We start from the raw sequence: 22,257 nt of genomic DNA on the forward strand, positions 1-22,257 counted from the left end.
TGTCTCTTACAGCTACACTCTTTTTAACTCCCTCCATTTGAATATAGCTCTACTGTGGTCAGTTTGTTAATCATTCCTGCAGACCATACTCTCATCCAGTACAAAGTGAGAACTGCAGATGCTGGAAATCAGCATTGAAAAGTATGGTGCTGGAAAAGCACAGTAGATCAGGCAGCAACCAAAGGCAGGAGAGTTGACATTTCAGGCATAGGCCCTTCATCAGGAATTCCTTGACTCTCAACTGCACAAACTACAACAACATCAAACCTGTGGACAATTGTGGGGGTGGAAGCTTCTCTGTTGCAACCTTCTGCATTCCTGTGCGTGCCTTATAGTCAAAATCTTTCGGTTTTGGACCCATATCTAAGGAAGGAAGTGTTAGCATTGGAAGGAGTTCAGTGGAAGTTTACAAGAATGATCCCGAGGATGAAGAGCTTGCCGTATGAAGACTTTGAGTCTGTACTCAATGGTGTTTAAAAGGGTGTCGAGGGATAACTGATTAAACTTACAGAATACTGAGGCCTGGATAGAGTGGTCGTGGAGAAGATGTTTCCACTCGTAGAAGAGACTGAGACCTGAGGGCACAGCCTGAGAACAAAGAGACAAAGAAGAATTTCTTTAGCAAGAGGGTGCTGAATCTGTGGAACTCACTGCTGCAGAGGGCTGTGGCGGCCAAGTCATTGAGTGTATTTAAGACAGAAGTTTTTGATTAGTAAGGGGATGAAGTGTAATAGGAAGAAGTCAGGAGAACAGGATTAAGAAACATATCAGCCACGATTGAATGGGAGAGCGGACTTGATGGCCTAATTCTGCATCTATATCTTATAGTCTTATGATCATGCCCTCCTGTCTTTGTCCAGAGATCAAATCTGAATAGTCTCCCTGGCTTTTCCTGGAATGAAGAACAGAATCATGTGGAGGTGACAGGGCTCTCAGACTTCATTAGGCCTCACGTGTGGAGTTCCACTGTCAGGAGTCAGGCGGCATTGCGGTACTCAGCAGCCCCACTGAAGAGATGCTGGCTATTGCTGGTACTGCACCTACCTGAGGCCTTGGATTGAGGAGGGACACAAGATACAATTGACAAATCTGCCTTGACTTTTTCTGGGAGATTGTAGTCAATGTGAAGTCACGGAAAGCCTGTGGTGTGGCACAAGAGGTTTCAAAGAGGTGAAAACACACTGTGATCCCTATCAAACTCATTACTGGGTCCATTTCATCCAGCTTTAAAGCTCCAGCTTAAATTCTCCCCAATTTACATCACAGTTCCACCCTTTAAAACAAAATCAGACAGGACTAAATCCATCAGTTTAAGATTCAACATATTTCTTGCTAGTGCCTTACGTAGATTTGAAGATAGGTAAAAGATCAGTCCTGACAGAGCTCCTCAGGATCTCACTACTTCATGGGCAAAACTTCCTATTCTGAGCATTTCTGGGTTAATGCTCTGGGATAGAATTTGGATTCAGTGTATAAATCTGCAAAGTAAAACTAGTCTCAGTTAAGATTATTACTAAATTATCAACAATTGTTAAAAAATCTAATTTCGTTCATATTTGCTCAGGAAAAGAAATTGGTCTTCCTTAATTGGTCCAGCCTACATGTGGTTCCAGATCCACGGTAATTAGGGTGCCTTTGAAATGGCCTAACAAGCGATTTGGTACAGGGATGCAATGATAGGAATGAGGGCCAGGTGAATCTCATACAGTATTTGATTCTGGATTGGGACTGCTAATCTGTGCCAATCAGGGAGCCCTGCTGACAGATATAAACAGGAGATTCATAGAGTCTCCTCTCTCTGGGGATTTGCTCTGAGCTGGTTAGTCAGAGTCCATTTACTTCGCAAGTAACTGGCCTCTGCGCCTTTGAGTTGGGGTAAGCATTTCTGTCATCATGCCTTTATTTGGGAAGCTTGACTTATTTGATCTTGCCATCAAAGACTGAAATAATTGCCTAGAGGCTAGTATCCCATCACCAAGGCACCCTTTATTTATATGTGCACAGTACACAAGCTCTGACCAACCAGCTCACAGCCAGTCCTTAGACTCTCTGAATCTCCTGTTTATATCTGTCAGCCAGAGCTCCCTGATTTTCCCTGGTTAACAACACCAATCAAGGATCTAACAGTCAATAAGGTTCGCCTTACTGTCTTTCCAATCACTACATCCCTCCTCCCTCCAAGTCTGGGGATGTAGGCCTGTTTTTTTCTCTGGTGGCTTCGCCTGTGCCATTTTCGTCCCAGGTCCCGTTCCTCTGACTTGAGCACAGTGACGTGTACTGGACCATAATCCATCGCTTGCGCCCGGAGCGTCTCAGGAGAGTTTTATCTTCTTCAGGCAGTAATGGTATCGAGAATGCATTCATCTCTCTGTGTTATCTTCAACACTAGGCAGAGCAGGAGAACCCATGGTTTCTGACAGCCATTTGAGCTGCTCTGAGGGATCAGGTATGTTTTGCTCCTGCCCTGTTTGAGAAATAGCACTTTCATGTGATCAACATGTTTGTTCAGCACCGCCTCACCCACTTGAACTTTGTATGTAATGAGACCTGTCCTTGTGTCAACGTCACCCTGTGCCCAATTCTGTGGTTTCAACACCAAATTTCGTCTCTTGAAGTAAACTGCCTCTCTCTCTCTCAGAGAAGGTATGTGGCTGGCACTGGCGTTCCTACTGTGGTTTCGGGGCCAGTTAAGAATGGGCTACAAATAGTTTGTCAGAAACATCCACATCCCAGGACGGTTTTTATAAAAAACACCCTTCAAAACAGAGAAAACTTCAGAATTCAACATTGCAGCTTTGTAATAAACTAGCAATAAAATAGAATTTAATTAATTGCCCTGAGGGTAAGAACCTAAACTGGTAAGACGAAAAACACAAAGAAATGCTTCCAGTTCCTGTCTGAATTCAAATTCCATGAAGATTGGTATTTTTTCTAGCCCCTCTCCCCATACCACCCCCACTCTCCCACAACTTGAATCAGCTTCAAGAACTTTGATTGTCAATAAAACTAATTCAATTTGCAACGGCAGGAGAGCCAGTTTCTCCACTAAAACTCCCATGAAAATCAGACTCTTTTTCCTCCAACCATGAAATAAAAGGCCTCTGGGATCAACCTCTGCCCCTCTCCACCCAAGAATTAACTCAGAGCCCAGTCCCATTAGGTTAATGAACTGTGAACCGTGGATGATGAACAGAAGTAGCTAATGTCCTGGATTCAGCAACGATTGTCCAGCATTGTCTCTGGCTTTGCTCCCAGCCCTACCTATTGGGAATTGTAGAGGGATGAAGTCCCTTGAGTTGCAGATAACTATTGTGGAGGTGGTGTCATGGATAACTCAGCTATCTGCCAGCTCCACACACTAAAGTTGCAGCACATCAAATGCTTTGCCATCTTTCTTTTTATCCTATTTAACTAATTGGGTTTCAAGTTTAGAAATATTGCTTGGTGGTTCTCTGTCCTTACATAATGAAATTTAGTGAGTTAATGTTCTAAATATAATAAACACTTTTATCTCTTCAGTACGGTTTTAAACTGTCAAGAAAATTAATCTAAATACTGGTTAGAGTGAGAGGAATAAAACCTTCAAAAGCATCATCTGAAGCTAACATATCGTACCTTAGGTGTGGTGCACAAAATCGAACGTTAAACATCAGGTGGTGTTTGAACAAAGCTGTGTACAATTGAATGTACCCTCCGCTCTCTTATATTCTAGCCGCTTCTCAAGGGCCCTTACTGAGCTCCAAACCTTCCTTCCCTACTCCCTGTTAAATTATAAACACTGAAATTAAGTTTTCCATCTGAATCCTAACCATCCAAGGCCCAATTATAACATCCCATACACATTCAAATTTAGTTTAACAAAAATCATCATACGTACCATTGTCAGTCCAACAAAGCTGGATAACAGAAAGGATTAAAAACTGTACAACCAGAGAGTGTCTGATTAGCCCCATGTTTGCTAACTACTGATGGCAGACTGATGGACGGGCTGGAAAAAAACACTCTGGTTAATGGTACACCAAGATCAGCAGAGAGCAGATTGCAGCACTGAGAGGTCATATTGCTCAAGCAAGCAAGCCTCTCTCTGTTCCAGGCCAGAGAATGGACTACAAAGTTCTGTTTGACATTTAGCAGAGGAGGGAGAAAGAGCTTGCATTTATATAGCACCCTCATGACTCAGGAAAGTGTGTTTTTAGGCCAATAAAGGCCTTTTGAAGTACAGTATTGTCACTGATTTAAGACCACCCCGAAGCCAGGATGTGGCAACCTTCCATGTTCTGTTTAATGGGTGCCAATTAATGGACAAATATTGACCAGGAAGACTCTGCAACAGTGCCAAGAAATTCTTATATGCAAGTGAGAGGGTAACTGGAGCCATGGTTGAGCATCTTATCCAAAAGACCAGACCACTGTCAGACCTAAGCTTCCTCAACAGTCTCTAGAATGGTGAATTATCTGGTCATGTCTCTGGATTGGGACTTAAATCTACCACATTCAGGTTCACAGGCCAGAATGCTATATACAGAAGCATGGCTGAAGTGTGACTAACTCAGCAGTGCTTTGCGATGCTAACTAATGGGGCTATTAAATGAATAACTCCATCTGTGACTGTTGGCAGCAGTGTGATAACAGTAAAAGGAAAGGAACTTGAATCGAGGGCCAACCACTCACTGCTGTCTTTGTTTAAGACACCGAACAAAAAACCCTCGCAATATAGATTCCTTTCATTAGAATTGCATGAGTCTTATTAGAAAATGGGTAGAATTGTTATAACATGGAAATAAATGGTTCTGGGAGTTACCTGTGAGATCCCTGTCCTGACTTAACTTGTAATGCGTGTGTATATTTGTCCGACGCTGTTGATTAACATTTTTAGCTGCTCCTTGTTATTTTCTGGTAACACTTTTAGTTCAGAGGACAAATTGTTGACTCACTTCAGTTCTTGCCCAAGCATTTCTTGGGTTACTCCATCCAGGCAATGAGTAAAATAACTTGCCATATTTCTAACACAAATCCAGGACCGAAGCAGGTTATATGGTCATTATCTCAGTATGGTCTATGGTATAACATATTGCAGCTGTCGCCGTTCTTCAAAAATGGCCTGAAAGCATTTTGCGACGTATTACGATAGTGAAAGCTGCTAGAGCAATGCAAGTTCTTCGATTCTTGATTTAACATTGTTTAAATATTTGTTTAAGTGTTTGCAGTTGGAGTAAACAGTGAATGTCACAGCGATTGATGGTGGAATGGAACATTATTGACTCCAAGGCACTTTGGGGTCATACAGCTTCAAAGCTCACAAAGTTCAGGGGCTCTGAAGAGCAGTAGAAATATCTCTTGCAGGCCGGACAGTGAAGGCACTCTTACATGCGGTTAATTCTAGAGTTCCATGAGTTTGATACAAATCAGGATAGAGTGCAATTTGTTTGGGAATTTGGAAATGCTAATGTTCCCATTTGCAAAGTCACAAAAAAACAAAATACCAGATTTTATTCTGAGGAGGCAAAATGTGCTAAATCTATATCAAACAGGACGGCACGGTGGCACAGTGGTTAGCACTGCTGCCTCACAGCGCCAGAGACCCAGGTTCAATTCCTGCCTCAGGCAACTGTCTGTGTGGAGTTTGCACATTCTCCCTGTGTCTACGTGGGTTTCCTCCGGGTGCTCCGGTTTCCTCCCACATTCCAAAAATGTGCAGGTTAGGTGAATTGGCCAAGCTAAATTGCCCATATTGTTAGGGAAATGGGTCTGGGTGTGTTACTCTTCGGAGGGTCGGTGTGGACTTGTTGGGCCGAAGGGCCTGTTTCCACACTGTAAGTAATCTAATTTGCACTTAAGGCACTTTACACCTGAGATGGCACTATTAGGAGCGACATAGTAAATTTTTCATTATATTGCTGTATTTGAGTACACATGACAATAAAACTAATTTTAATTTTAATTCTAATATCAAACATTGGTTGGATCGGATTTAGAGTACTCCCTGCAATTCTATTCACTTTACTACATTAGTGATCCCAAGCAATATTTTCTTCAATACTGAACAGCCTGTTAAGCCTGATTTAATACAATCATGGCTGATCAAACACTTCTGTGCCTTTTCCTTACACTGCCCCCATTGGTAATCATAAGAAAATAAGGAATAGGATAAACAAAAGGCCATTCGGCCCTTAACCCTGCCCTGTTATTCTATAGATCACGGCTGACATGCCGAAGACCTCAAGATCCTTTCTCTGCCAGCTCCTCTTTGCTGTCAACGCCTCAATATTTCAACAATCCATCTACCTCCTCTTTAATTACTTACAGTGATCTAACCTGCTCTCAGGTAGAGAATTACAGACATTCCTTACTCTCTGGGAGAAGAAAGCCCTCTGCATCTCCGCTTTAAATCAGTGTCCCTTTGCTCTGTAAATATCTTCCTGAATTCAAGACGTCCCATTAATGGAAATGTCCTCTCAATTTCCAGTCTATCAAGACCCCTCAGAATAATACGCGTTTCAATAAACCCAACTCTGCTATACTTAACTGTTAATAAGTAAAGCCCTCAGCTGATTAGATTTTCCTGATAATTCAACCCCTTCACCCCAGGAAGCAACCTAGTAATTCTCATTTGAACAGGTTTTAAAACCAGTGTGTCCATTTTTTAAATACATGGAACAAAACTGGACACAGTATTCCAGTGCAGTCTCGCCAACACTCTGTACAATAGTAATAAAACTTCCCTATTTTTAAACTCCAACCCGTATCAATGAAAGCCCAAATTCCATTTGTTGTCTTAATTATTTGTTGCACCTCTGCATGATAACTTTTTGTATTTCTTTCACAAGCACACCCCTCTGTGCTGCCAGTTTTTGGAGTCTCTATCCATTTAAATTATTGTCTGCCTTTTAAATCTTCTGACCAATGTGCATGATCAACCACTTTCCAACATTTAACTTGAGAGTTCAGAGACTGTACGTTTCTGTTAGGGTGAAGGGCAAAGCTGGTAAGTATAGGTACTGCTGGATGATGAGAGAAATTGAGGTTTTGGTCAATAAAAAGGAAGCATATGTTAGATATAGGCAGCAGAGATTGAGTGAATCTCTAGAAGACCATAAAGGCAGTAGGAGTATAATTAAGGAGGAAATCAGGAGAGCAAAAGGGGACAACAGATAAGTCCGGCAAATAGGGTTAAGAATAATGCTTTTATAAATGCATTAAGGACAAAGGGTAACTAGGGATAGAATATGTCTCCTCACTATCTGCAAGACAGCCGATATGTGGAGCTGCAGGAGATGGGGAGATGCTAAGCAAGTATTTTGCATCAGTGTTCACTCTGGAGAAGGACATGGAAGATATAGGATGGAGGAAAATAGATGGCAACATCTTGAAAAATGTTCACATTACAGATGAGGTAGTTCTGGATGTCTTGAAACACATAAAAGTGGATAAGTCTCCAGGACCTGATCAGATGTACCCTAGAACTCTGTGGGAAGCTCGGGAAGTGATTGCTAGGCTCCTTACTGAGATATTTGTAACATCGATAGGTGAGGTGCTGGCAGACTGGAGGCTGGCTAATGTACCATTTAAGAAAAATGGTAAGGAAAAGCAAGGAACTATAGGCTGATGAGCCTGATGTCAGTGGTGGGCAAGTTGTTAGAGGGAATCCTGAGGGACAGGATGTACATGTATTTGGAAAGGCAATGACTGATTAGGGACAATTAGCATGGCTTTGTGTGTGGGAACTCATATCTCAATAACTTGACTGAGTTTTTTGAAGAAGTAACAAAGAGGATTGATGAGGGCAGAATGGTGGACATGATCTATATGGACTTCAGTAAGGTTTTCGACAAGGTTCCCCATGAGAGACTGGTTAGCAAGATTAGAGCTCATGGAATACAGGGAGAACTAGCAATTTGGAACCAGAATTGGCTCAAAGGTAGAAGACAGAGGGTGGTGGTGGAGGGTTGCTTTTCAGACTGGAGGCCTGTTACCAGAGGTGTGCCACACGATTGGTGCTGGGTCCATTGCTTTTTGTCATTTATATAAATGATTTGGATGTGAACATAGGAGATATAGTTAGTAAGTTTGCAGATAACACCAAAATTGGAGGTATAGTGGACAGCGAAGAAGGTAACTTCAGAGTACAATGGGATCTTGATCAGATGGGTCAGTGGGCCGAGGAATGGCAAATGGAGTTTAATTTAGATAAATATAAGGGCAGGACTTATACACTTAATGGTACACTCCTGGGGAGTGTTGCTGAACAAAGAGGTCTTGGAGTGCAAGTTCATAGCTCCTTGAAAGTTGAGTTGATGGTACATAGGATTGTGAAGATGGCATTTGATATACTTGCCTTTATTGGTCAGAGCATTGAGTATAGGAGTTTGGAGGTCATGTTGCAGCTAAACGGGACATTGGTTAGGCCACTTTTGGAATACTGCATGCAATTCTGGTCTCCCGACTCTACAAAGGATGTTGTGAAACTTGAAAGGGCTCAGATAAGATTTCTAACGATGGTTCCAAGATTGGAGGGTTTGAGCTATTGGGAGGGGCTGAATAGGCTGGGACTGTTTTCCCTGGAGCATTGGAAACTGAGGGGTAACCTTATAGAGGTTTATAAAATCATGAGGGGCATAGATAAGGTAAATAGATAAGGTCTTTCCCTGGGTTGGAAGAGTCCAAACTAGAGGGCAGAGGTTTAGGGGAAGAGGGGAAAGATAAAATGGACCTAAGGGGCAATGTTTTCACGGAGAGGGCGGTGCGTTATGGAATGACCTGCCAGAGGAAGTGGTGGAAGCTGGTACAATTACAACATTAAAAAGACATCTGGATGGGTATATGAATAAGAAGGGTTTAAAGGGGTATCAGCTAAATGCCAGTAAATGGGACTAGATTAGGTTGGGATATCAGGTCAGCATGGACGAGTTGGACTGAAGGTTCTGATTCCATACTGTACTGCTCTATGACTCTATGAATCTATGAATTCCATCCACCAAGTTTTGCCCACACACACTCAACCTACCTGTATGCCCTTGCAGGTTCCTTATGTCCTGATCACAACATTCCCTCCACCTATTATTTGTATCAGCAGCAAAGTTTGATACATTACATTCGCTAATGTAATTAATATCAGTAGTAAATAACACTACTACTTATATCTTTCCAACCTGAAAAGACCCATAAATACTGACTAGCTTCTGTATGCTAATCCTCAATCCATGATAATAGACCACCCCGAATACCACCAGCTCCTTTCTGCTGCAATAACCTTTATTGATGGTTTCTGGAAATCCGAACTCATAGTACCCCAGCCCTGCATTGCCTGATTCTACCTGCTCCCCAAGATACACAAGCCCAGCTACCCCAGCTGACTCAACTTTTTGGCATGTTTCTGCTTCACTGAACTTATCTTATCCTACCTCAACTCCATCGTGTTCCCCTTAGTTCAGGCACTTCCCATCTACATACGCGACACCAACCTTCTCTTCAGCAACTTTCAATTCCCCAGGCCCCAGTGCTTTACCTTCACTATGGACGTGCAGTCCTTATACAGGCCCTCCGCTTCTTCCTCTCCAACAGACCTATCCAGTCCCCCACCACCAATGCCCTCCTCCGCTTTGTCGAAGTGGTCCTCACGCTCAACAACTTTTCCTTTAACTCCTCCCATTTCCTCCAAATCAAAGGGGTGGCCTTGGTCACTTGGATGGGCCCAAGCTACACCTACCTCTTTGTTGTCGAAATCAAACAGTCCCTCTTCACTACATACACAGGCACTGTGCCCCAACTCTTTCACCGTTACATCGATGACTACATTAGTGCAACAGCATCCTGCACCCGAGCTGAACTGGAGCAGTTCATCAAATTCACCCACCACTTCCAGCCCACCCTCAAATTCATTTGGTCCATCTTGGTCACCTCCCTCCCCTTTCTTGATCTCACCGTTTCCATGGAGAAAGTGAGGAATGCAAATGCTGGAGATCAGAGTTGAGAGTGTGGTGCTGAAAAAGCACAGCAGGCCAGGCAGCATCCAAGGAACAGCAGAATCGATGTTTCAGACATAAACCCTTCCTGATGAAGGTCTTATGCCCGAAACATCGATTCTCCTGCTGCTTGAATGCTGCCTTAGCTGCTGTGCTTTTCCAGCACCACACTTTCGACTCACCATTTCCATCTCTGCTGACAGTCTCCAGGCAGACGTTTACTACAAACCTACAGACTCCAATAACTACCTAGACTAAATCTCCTCTCACCCAATATCCTGCAAGAACTCCATCCCATTCTCTCAATTCTCCTGCCTCCGCCGCATCTGCTCAGAAAAGGAGATATTCCACTCGCAAGAATCCCAGATGTCCACCTATTTTGAACAATATGCTTTTCCCTCTCTGTCATCCAGACATCCCTCTGCCGAACCACCTCCATTCCCCATTCCACTGCTCTAAATCCCTCAATGCAATAAAGATAGAGACTCCCTTGTCCTCACCTACCACCCTACCAATCTCCGTATCCAAAGCATCATCTTTAAACACTTCCTGCAACTCCAACTGGACCCCACCATCAAGAACATCTTCCCCTCTCTGCCTTCCGCAAGGACCATTCCATCTGACAGTCATTGGTTTGTGCCACTCTCCCCGCCAACCCCTCCAAACCCCCAGGTACCTTCCCTGTACCCACAAAAGATGCAAAAAGATGCACCACCCCCCCCCACCACCCCCCTCCAGGGCCACAAACAGTTCTTCTAAGTGTTCACCTGCCTCTCCTCTAAGCTAGTTTACTGCATCAGGTGCTCCCGATGTGGTCTTCTCTGCATCAGCGAGGCCAAATGTAAATTTAGGGAACCGTTTGCCTAGCATCACAGGTGGACCCACAGGGGCCAACCGGACCTCCCAGTCACTGCCCATTTCAATTCCCCTTCCCATTCCCTTTCCGACATGACCATCCTTGGCTTCCTCCATCACCACAACGAACCACATTGGAAATTGGAGGAACAATACTTTATCTTCTGCCTGAGCAACCTACAGCCTGGAGGACTCAACATTGAGTTCTCCAATTTCAAATAACTTCCCTTCCCCTGACTCCCTTCCCAGCCACTCCCACTCCCTTCCACTCCTCCCTGCCGCCAGCTGGATTCTTTCCTCTGATTGACCAACCAGGTCATATTCTCTATCTGCCTTCACCTATCCCCACTTCAACACTCTGCCTCCATCACCCCTTTTATCTGCAGCTCCCCCTACACCCACCCCCAGTTCTGAAGAAGGGTTACACCCGAAACGTCAACTTCTCCACCTCCTGATGCTGCCTGGCTTGCTGTGTTCTTCCAGCATCCTGCCTGTCTATTTTGGATTCCACCACCTGCATTTTTGTTTTGTCTCTGGGAGTCTATAATAGCCATTACTGTTTCACACAATGTACATAGAACATAGAACAATACAGCACAGTACAGGCCCTTCGGCACATGATGTTGTGCCGAGCATTTATCTTAATCTAAGATCAACCTAACCTACACACCCCTCAATTTAATGCCGTCCATGTGCTTGCCCAGTAGTCGCTTAAATGTCCCTAAATGTCTCTGACTCTACCACCACTACTGGCAGCTCATTCCACACATTCATCACTCTCTGCGTAAAGAAACTACCTCTGACATCTCCCCTATACCCTCCTCCAATCACCTTAAAATTATGACCCCTTGTGACAGCCATTTCTGTCCTGGGGAAAAGGCTCTGGCTATCTACTCTATATTTGCCTCTCATTACCTCGTACATCTCTATCAATTCACCTCTCTTCCTCCTTCTCTCAAGTGTGAAAAGCCTGAACTCATGTAACCTCTCTTCATAAGACAAGCCCTCCAATCCAAGCAGAATCCTGGTAAATCTCCTCTTCACCCTCTCTAAAGTATCTACATCCTTCCTATAATGAGGTGACCAGAACTGGACACAATATTCCAAGTGTGGTCTAACCAGGGTTTTATAGCAAAACCTCAAGGCTCTTAAACTCAATCTCCCTGTTAATGAAAGCCAAAACATCATATGCCTTCTTTACAACCCTATCAACTTGGGTGGCAACTTTGAGGAATCTATATACATGGAGCCCAAGATCCCACTTTTCATCCACACTGCCAAGAATCCTTTCTTTAAACCTGTATTCAACATTTAAATTCGAACTTCCAAAATGAATCACTTCACATTTATCCAGGTTGAACTCCATCTGCCACTTCTCAACCCAGCTCTGTAGCCTGCAACAGCTCTCAACACTATGTACAATACTACCAACCTTTGTGTCATCAGCAAACTTACTAACCCACCCTTTCACTTCATCATCCAAGTCGTTTATAAAAACTACAAAGAGCAGAGGTGCAAGAACAGATCCCTGCAGGACACTACTGGTCACTGACTTCCAGGCGGAATACTTTCCCACCACTCCCACTAGTTGTCTTCTTTCGGTCATCCAATTCTGTATCCAGACAGCCAAACTTCCCTGTATCTCATACCTCCTAACTTTCTGAATGAGCCTATCATGGGGAACCTTATCAAATGCCTTACTGAAACCCATATAAACCATATTCGTCAACTTGTCTCGTCACATCCTCAAAGAATTCAATAAGGCTTATGAGGCTTGACCTGACCTCACAAAGCCTTTAATCAAACGAGGTTTTTTCCAAATATTCATAAATCCTATCTAACAGAATCTTTTCCTGTACCTTGCTTATCACAGACTTAAGGCTGACTGGTCTGCAATTCCCAGGGATTTCCTTATTCCCTTTCTTGGATAGAGGAACAAAATTCACCTCCCACCAATCAGCCGGTATTACTCCCGTGGAGAATGAAGATGCAAAGATCATCGCCAGAGGCGCAGCAATCTCATTCATTGCTTCCCCATATCAATGTGAGTCTGTGTAAGGAACAAGTTAGGGCAAAGCTTGGTATGTGGAAACAGGTGGATGTGGTAGTTACGTGTGCTGAAATTGATGAGACCAATTTTAATTGAAATGGAACAATGGGACGCTGATCAAAAGCAAATAGGAGTCACCAAGGGACAGGAAGTGGACCCTCAATGGTTTAGCCATTGGAAGACAATTTGGGAATATGTTAACCAATCAACAGCAAAATTACCCAGCAACTAACTAATCCTTATCCAGAAAGCATGCAGTCTTTCACACTCTAACTCTGGGAAATCCTGCAAAGTCAACCACTGGGACCATCAAGAAAAGTTTCAAAGGGGAAGAGTCCCTGTGAACTAAACAAGAAGACCTCGGTATAAATCACTAAGGAGGTTGTCTGATTTAATAGAATCAGTTTTGTTTCAAATTCTTAAAAAGAGCTGTTGGATTTATTCTGCGATTGCGTCCATCACAATTCTCTGTCTCTGAATCTAAGAAAAGGGTAAAATCACCTTTCCTATCCTGATCATTATTGTTCCTGTAAACTGCACTTTAGCTCTGTATGTTTGGGAAAATGTTTTTTTTTAGAAAAATGCAGACAATTCTTTAGTCAGAAGCAGAATTCCAGATTTCTGTTCTCATTATTGAAGAACGTCCTATGGAAACATGGTCTCAGTTACAATGACAGAGAATGGAGAGGGAAACAGTGAATTCCAGAGGTACCTCTGCTAGTCTGTAAGCTGCTGGGAGTGTGTTTTCCATGGGTGGTGAGAACATGGCTGACTCTGATCACCTTGGGGTCAGCAGGAGACTGTGTTGGGGGTGAAATCTCAGAGCTACAACTTTCATATTCTGGAAGTAAGAAAAGAAATTAATCAATTCTACAGATTTCAAAAGAACGGCATACTCCTACACACACATACAACCGTTCACATGTGTGAACACTGAAGTTCACATGCAAACACCTGTCAAAATGAACAATCACACATGCACATACACATTAATACATGAACATATATATATGCATACACGTACTCACTTGCACATGCGTATATTCACTTGTACAAGCACACACTCACATTCACACCGACACCCACTCACACTGCAGCACACACACATACGCTCACACTGACACACACTCAGACTAACACACACTCAGACTAACACACACACGCATGCACACTGACACATACGCACACTCAGAATGACACAGGCACTCACACTGACACACCTACACACTCAGGCTGACACATACATACAGTTATGCACATACACACTCAGACTAACGTACACATATACACAGACTGACACGCACAGACTAGTACAAAAACACACACACACACACACACACACACACACACACACACACACACACACTCCCGCCCAACCCCGCAGCCCCCAAGAAGGGCCAGTTAATTAATTGACTCCTAGTTCCTGCCAATGCTGCTGAATCTAGAGAGGGTCAATGATCGATATCAACTTGCCATCACCCAGACCCAGATTCCATCCTCCCTGTCACCCAGCAGATGGCTAATCTGTGAGAGGTCCAAACTGTCACCGGGAAGCTCATTTCCTCAGAAATCATAGGAGAACATCATTCCTCGACCACCAGCTAGTGCCAGTTGTTATTTTGTCAGGGTCCCTTTGGAAAGGCAGGAGAGCCCTCTCAAATCCCTTTAAAGTGGAGAAAGCTCCCATCAAATCCCTTGGCAATGCAGGAATTGGATCATTTAAACAATCACTTACCTGTTGCATTGAAGCAAAACACATCAAAAGTATCATTGGATGGTTTTTGAATGGTGTAGACCCCTCTAAAGTTATTCGCACAATTGGGGATGCCGACTACTCGAGGGATAGCAATCAGACCACCCTGAATCCATCCATATCTGCAGAACAACACACAGCATAACATCGAGCAGTCAGACAGCGACAAGTCAATCCTCAACATTCAGGTCAGTATAACAGAAAGGAATGTGCATTAAGAGCCTGGTGGTTAAAAGCCCGTGGGGAAAATATCTTTTCCCAGATGTGATGGAAATCTCCTGTCCATTGATGTACACATAGATATTTGTGGCACTCTTAACCTTGTTCTGATGGGCACATTTGTCAAACCAGAGAGGTTGAAACCTTTCTCCCTCCACTTTTAGTTCTCCATTCTTTCACCAATCTTCCTGGGATAGTACATGAATAGGAAGGGTTTAGAGGGATATGGGCCAATTGCTGGCAAATGGGACTAGATTACTTTAGGATATCTGGTTGACGTGGACGAGTTGAACCGAAGGGCCTGTTTCCATGCTATACATCCCTATGACTCTACTTGTAATAAGCAACATGATATTCTGGTTTCTGCCAGGCTTTGAACCTCCCTTTTCACTTGAGACCATATTATTGAGACAGTCCGTTCAGAGCTGGAGAGAGATCAAAAGGGATCATTGAAAGAATTCCTCCCCTTTCACAGAGCAAGTAACCTCAATGGGCTTTGAAGAGGAGACAGTTTCTTGGTGAAAATGGTGATTATAAAAAGCACATTAGGAGAGTCCTTTTTTAAAGGGATTTTCATGTTGGAGCTGGGAGCTCCCTCTTTAAATAAAATTCCACCTGGAGGGGCACTAAAGAAATGCAATTTCTGTCAAAGCAACTCTTCAGTTTGTAAAAAAAGAACTTGATTGGGGGCTGGGACTAGCTGTGGTGAGGAATCCCACTTTTTTAAAGGGAGTGGGAGTGAGGGCCGGGACATATTTTAAAGGGATTATAATGTCAGAGGGAACTTCCTCGCTAAAATGATCCCTCCTGATAAATGTTAATAAGCATTGATCTGATTTGTTTTATTCAGTCACGGTAAGTGAATGGCTGGGCCAATATTCCTGCCCGTCCCAAGTTGCCCCTTGCAAAGATGGTATTGAGCTGCCTTCTTGAACTGCTGCAATCTATGTCAGGGTAGGTAGACCCATAATGTTGTTAGGAAAGGAATTCCAGGATTTTGACCCAGTGACACTGAAGGAGCTGAGATATATTTCCAAGTCAGGATGGTGAGTCTCTTTGGAGGGGAACTTGCAGGGGGTGGTGTTCCCATGTGTCTGCTGTCCTTGTCCTTCTGGATGGAAATGGTCGTGGGTTTGGAAGGTGCTGTCTGAGGAGCTTTGGTGAATTTCTGCAATGCATCTTGTAGATAGTACACACTGCTGCCACGGAGCATCGATGGTGGAGGGAGTGGGTGCTTGTGGATGTGGGTGCCAATCCAGCAGTTGTCTCCTCCTGGATGGCATCAAACTTTTTGTTTTTGGAGCTGTCCTCATCCCGGGAAGTGAGGAGTATTTCATCATATTCCTGATTTGTGCCTTGTAAATGGCATACAGGTTTTGGGGAGTCAGGAAGTGAGTTTCTTGCTACAGAATTCTTAAAGTCTTTGATGAACCAATTAGGAGTACTGATATTTCTCAGAGTTGGAGGGGTGTTTATGGATGGGGGAGTGGGATATAGAATAAAACCTCTCAAACATTCTGATTACCTCTCCCAAGTGAGGTTTATCTCCTGACTGGTGGACTACTACAGGCCAATCTTTGGGCCTGCAATTTTGCTCATTTAATTTGAATATTTTCACTTGTTAATCACTATGAGCATTAACACTGAAAGACAAAAGACTGGTAACACTCAAAATTGAACCAGTTGGGTAAACAAAATTTTGTCCAGTTTCCTGTAGGCTGTCAAAGGACAGTGTGCCCAAGATGGTGAAAGATTGGTCAGTGTGTGTGTGTGGATACACACACACACACAAGCGTGTGTATCATGTGTGAGTGTATCATTGGTCCAGTGCTTTTATAATGGTTAAGATAGCCAGTTGCTGATAGTACCTTGTCCAGCCACCAGCAGGTTGACAAACTCCACCTGTCTCCCTGACCTGAGCTAATTGACCCACTTCCAGCAAAGAGAGAGAGAAAGAGAGATGAATTCTTTGACTCAAACCTCCGTACCTGCAGGTTTCATAGCCAGCTCTCTGCGCCCTCTTCACTTGTTCTAATGTTGCTAGGGTGGTCCCCAGGCTCTGGCAGAGATTGATTCCTGCCTGGAAGTTCAGTTGGTAGCGTCCTGAACTGGACTCCTCCTGAAAGATTCCTTGATGCCTGCACTCTGAGTTCACACCTGAAAACGTATAATGGAGCTTTTACTGCATCGGATCATTCACATTTCCCACCTACACAGACACTTAACATAGCGAGTTTTGATAAGATTTGTAGCTCAGGTTGAGTTTCTGGATGTAGGTTTGCTCGCTGAGCTGGAAGATTAGTTTTTCAGACATTTCGTTGACCCACACTCCCTGGTATCCTTACATACGGATGAGGAAGGACACCATTTCGACTGGGACAGCACATTCATCCAAGGACAAGCCAAACAGAGACACGCACGAGAATTTCTAGAAGCATGGCATTCGAGCAGAACTCTAACAACAATCACATTGACTTGGATCCCATTTACCACTGCCTGAGAAGAAAATCAGGAAATGATGTCACCATACACCCGTATGTAGGTAATGATGACACCACAGGAAATGACATTACCAACCCTAGAAACTCAAACATATAAATAGAAAGCAGACTACACCACTAGTGCTTCAATTTGGAGGGTCACTGAAGATGTTACCTAGTATGGTGACAAAACATCTGAAAAAGAACCTTCCAGCTCAGCAAGCAAACTGATATCCAGCCCTTAACATATTCAGGACTCACTATTACTGTTTAACATAATACAGCATTTTGACAGTACATTAATGCAGAACCATAATCAGGGGTAACTCATTTTAGAATTAGAGTTAGAATCCCTACTGTGTGGAAACAGGCCCTTCGGCCCAACAAGTCCACACCGACCCTCTGAAGAGTATCCCACCCAGACCCATTCCCCTACATTTATCTCTGACACATGCACCAAACCAATACACCCCTGAACACAATGGGCAATTTAGCATGATCAATTCACCTGACCTGTACATCCTTGGATTGTGGGAGGAAACCAAAGCACCCAGAGGAAATCCACACGGACACAGGGAGAATATGCAAACTCCACACAGACAATCACTCAAGGCTGGAATTGAACCTGGGTCTCTAGTGCTGTGAGGCAGCAGTGCTAACCATTGAGCCACCATGCTGCCCCATTGCTTCTTTCCCCCATGTGAGGTTATAAATGTTGACAACATTCTACCATAGTGCTGAAGAATTATACTATCTGGGCTGGCCACGCCTCTAACCTGGGCATCTACAACACTGGCATATCTCTGACAAAAATGTGCAAAAAAACAGGACAAACTCAACCTGGTCCCCATTTGTCTACTATTAATCACCAGCAAAGTGATGGAATATGGCATTGATAATCAAGGTCCACCTGATCATTATATTCACTGATATTAAGCTTGGATTCTGCCAGAAACACTCAACTCTTGACTTTATTTTAACAATGCTCTAAACATGGACAGAAGGGCCGCTTTCCAAAGGTTACAGAGCATTACATCAGATGCATAGCATAGAGACGGACCATTTGGCCCAATTAATCCATGGTGTCTCTGCTCTACTCAAGTCTCCTCTGACTTTTTCTCATCTAAATCTGTTATTGTAACCTCCATTGCCTTTCCCTTCATTTTCTTAAATGCATCTCCACTATTAGATCCAACTTTTTCATGTTCTTACCACTCTTCGAGTGAAGACTGAATTTCCAGTTGTGTTAGTTGATGATCATCTTAGAACTGGGAAATGTTTCTCGTCTTTCTCCATTTTAAAAGTTTGATAATCAGTAGTCTAGTGAAAAGGTTAATAAAGTCGTTGCCTCAGCTGACCCAGGGACAGTTATGGGGTGTCACGATGGCTCAGTGGTTTGCACTGCTGCCTCACAGCATCAGGGACCTGGGTTTGATTTCGTCCTTGGGGTGACTGTCTGTGTGGAGTTTGCATGTTTTCCCCGAGTCGGAGTGGATTTATGCTAGTTGCTCTGGTTTCTTCCCATAATCCAAAAATGGTCAGGTTCAGTGGATTGGTCATAGGAAATGTAGGGATAGGGTAGGGGGGGTGAGTTTGGATGGGATACTCTTCAGCGGATCAATATGGACTCAATAGACCAAATGGACTGCTTTCACACTGTAGGGATTCTATGGTAATCAGTCAATCACCTGAAGCCTTTACCTCAATAGGTGTTAATTACTCTTGAAGCTTAATGCGACTGAGGCACCTCAGCTCTATTTAGGAGGGGGCCAGGAAGGAGAGCTCCCATTGGGAGTGAGACACAGCCTGAGTGAGTATATTGTTTGGGGAATTTAGAGGCAATGTGGGAATTTAGTGCAGCGAGATAGAAATGCTTTTTCATTTTGGCTTTTGTAAGATTTATTTTTTAAAACAGGATAAATGGAAGCCCAATTTAGGGGCCCAGCACAAAAGAGTGACATTACAGGTAACTATAAATTCATTGGTTGGTGGCAGCTGCCAAATGGACTCCAAATGGTTTGTTACTTTTAGATTGAAGGTAAGGAGGGGAAATATTTAGGCTACAAACTAAAAGACCAATAGGAAGTTTAAAAAAAATCAAATTAAGAACTAAAGTTAAAATAGAGATGCCAGGCAATGTGCTGTAACTACAAGATGTGGGAGTTGGACACCATTGTAAATCATAGAATCCCTACAGAGTGGAAGCAGATAATTTGGCCCATTGAGTCCACATTGACCCACCAAGAAGCATCCCAACCAGACCCACCCAACTACCCCATCCCTGGAACCATGCATTTCCCACAGCTAAGCCACCTAACCTGCACATTTTTGGACAGTGGGAGGCTTCCAAAGCACTGGAGGAAACACATGAAGACATGGGGAGAATGTGCAAACTCCATACAGACAATTGCCAGAGGTTGGAATTGAACCTGGATCATTGGTGCTGAGAGGCAGCAGTGCTAACCACTGAGCCACCATGCCACCCAAAGTTGCCATGTCTGGAGCAAATGTTGGTTGCTTGAGGAACTCCAGCTCAGAATTGATGAGTTAGAGTCTGAGCTTCGAACACGGTGATACATCAGGGAGGGGGAGAATTACCTGAGATTCTTGTTCCCTGTGTGAGTGAGGCCTGTAGGGAGGATGAGTAAACTGAACATAGCACTGAGTTACAGGCAGCCATTCAAGAGAGGGGAGAAAAGAGAAAATATCGCTGTTAGTGAGGATAGTATAGTTAGGAGAATAGACTTTGTTTTCTGTGACCAGGATCAAGAGTCCTGAAGCTGTATTGCCAGCCTGGAGCCTGGGTTCAAGATATCTCAACTAGGCTGTAGAGGAACCTGGAGTGGGAGGGAAATATGGGTATCAGTGATATCAGTATAAGTGGAAAAAGATTCTGTTAAGGCACTATGAGCAGCTTAGGGGCTAAATTATAAAGCAGGACCACAAAGGTCATAATCTCTGGATTAATACCTAAACCATAGCAAATTGGCATAGTGTCAACAAGATGAAAGAGGTAACCATGTGACTCAAAGACTGGTGTGGAGAAAAAAGGGATCAAAGTCCTGGTGAATCACATTACTTGTGCTGTGGTCAAGGCTTTCAACTAAGTAGTGGGGAATGGGGGGGGGTCAGTTCCATGGAAAATTATGCAAAAAAAAGGTTGGCAGTTGGGGGTGAGGCTTGGCAGGGGTTATTAAAGTTGAAGAAAAAGTAATAGGACAGAATACAGAAAGGATCAGAAATTTAACTTCGGGCACAACAAATAGGAGACAATTATGAGAAGGGGAGGCAGTCAACACAAGATGAGGGTATTGTACATGAATACACACAATTTACGAAACAAGGTAAATGAGCTTGTATGGTGAATTGAAATTGGCAGGTATGATGTTGTGGCTGCAAGAGGGTCAGGGCGAGAAACGAAATATCCAAGGAAATGTGTCCAAGGACAGGCAGATGGGCAGAGGGGACATGGTTGTCTTGTTACTAAGAAATGAAGTTAAATTGATAACAAGAAGTGATTTGGAGTTGGAAGATGGAGATTTTGTGTGGATAGTGTTGAGAAACTACAAAGGGTAAAAGACCCCTGATGGGAGTTATGTACAGACCTCCTAAATAAATCATGAGAGAGAAAAGACATGGATGAAAGGCACTATTACAAAATCATGGGGGATTTCAATATGCAAGCAGGCTGTGAAAATCAGGTTGGTGGTAGATATTCATAAAAGTAGAAAAACAATCAAAGAAATGTGGAAAAGTGAGGTTATGCACTTTGGTAAGAAGAATAAAGGTGCAGACCTTTTTCTAAATCAGGAAAGGTTTCAGAAATCTGAAGCACAAAGGGATGAGAGAGTGCTCGTTCAGGATTCTCAAGGTTACTGGGCAGGTTCATTTGGCTGTTAGGAAGGCAAACGCAATGTTGGCATTCGTTTCAAGGGGCTGGAATACAAGAGCAGAGATGTACTGCTGAGGCTCTGGTCAGACTGCATTTGGACCCTATATCTAAGGAAGGATGTGCTGGCATTAAAGGGGGTCCAGAGGAGGTTCACAAGAATGATTCTGGGGGAGAAAAGATTGTCATAAGAGGAGCTGCTCTCGATTTGAGTTTAGAAGGACGAGGGGGGATTTTTATTTATTCACAGGATGAAGGCACCACTGGCTCGGCCAGCATTTATTGCCTAACCTTAAAAATCAGCCTTACTCCAATTTAAAATTTTGCTCTCAGGCCCATCCTTGTCTTTTTCCAGAACAATCTTGAGTCTAACAGAGTTATGATTACTGTCTGCAAAATCCTAAAATTAAGTCCAGCACTTTCCTCGATCTTGTAGGGCTTTCTATGTGTTGGCTTAAAAAGCTCTCCTGGATGCATTTTAAGAATTTCATTCCCTCTGAACTTTGCTCACTGACCAGTTAATATTGGAGAAGTTGAAATCCCCTACCATCACTGTACACTTCCTTGAAATTTACCAACATATTTTCTATTGCTCCCGGACTGTTAGGGGCCTATACCATACTCCAACCAATGTGGTTTTTTCAAGTTAATTTGAGCAGCCTTCAAAGATTCTTCCCTTCTTCCTGTGTAATTAATTCCCTGCACCCGATGTGGCCTCCTCTATATTGGGGAGACAGGCCACCTACTTGCGGAACGTTTCAGAGAACACCTCTGGGACACCCGGACCAACCACCCCGTGGCTCAACACTTCAACTCCCCCTTCCACTCCACCAAGGGCATGCAGGTCCTTGGACTTCTCCATCATCAGACCATAGCAACACGACGGTTGGAGGAAGAGCGCCTCATCTTCCGCTTAGGAACCCTCCAACCACAAGGGATGAACTCAGATTTCTCCAGTTTCCTCATTTCCCCTCCCCCCACCTTGTCTCAGTCAAATCCCTCGAACTCAGCACCGCCTTCCCAACCTGCAATCTTCTTCCTGACCTCTC

The 22,257-nt window shown here is 43.6% G+C and overlaps 1 protein-coding gene across 1 annotated transcript in view; it reads right to left on the reverse strand.

Moving 5' to 3' along the window:
- f2 (coagulation factor II (thrombin)) overlaps nucleotides 1-22,257 on the reverse strand; it is an 89,706-nt gene that overhangs the window by 58,356 nt on the left and 9,093 nt on the right. The window contains exons 3-5 of the mRNA XM_043706428.1: nucleotides 16,828-16,996; nucleotides 14,603-14,742; nucleotides 13,580-13,708 (exon numbers count right to left, since the gene is read on the reverse strand). Coding sequence (XP_043562363.1) covers nucleotides 13,580-13,708; nucleotides 14,603-14,742; nucleotides 16,828-16,996 — 438 coding nt within the window. The remainder of the gene's footprint in view (nucleotides 1-13,579; nucleotides 13,709-14,602; nucleotides 14,743-16,827; nucleotides 16,997-22,257) is intronic.

The sequence above is a fragment of the Chiloscyllium plagiosum genome, chromosome 16 (genome assembly GCF_004010195.1).
Source record: "Chiloscyllium plagiosum isolate BGI_BamShark_2017 chromosome 16, ASM401019v2, whole genome shotgun sequence".
Lineage (NCBI taxonomy): Eukaryota > Metazoa > Chordata > Chondrichthyes > Orectolobiformes > Hemiscylliidae > Chiloscyllium > Chiloscyllium plagiosum.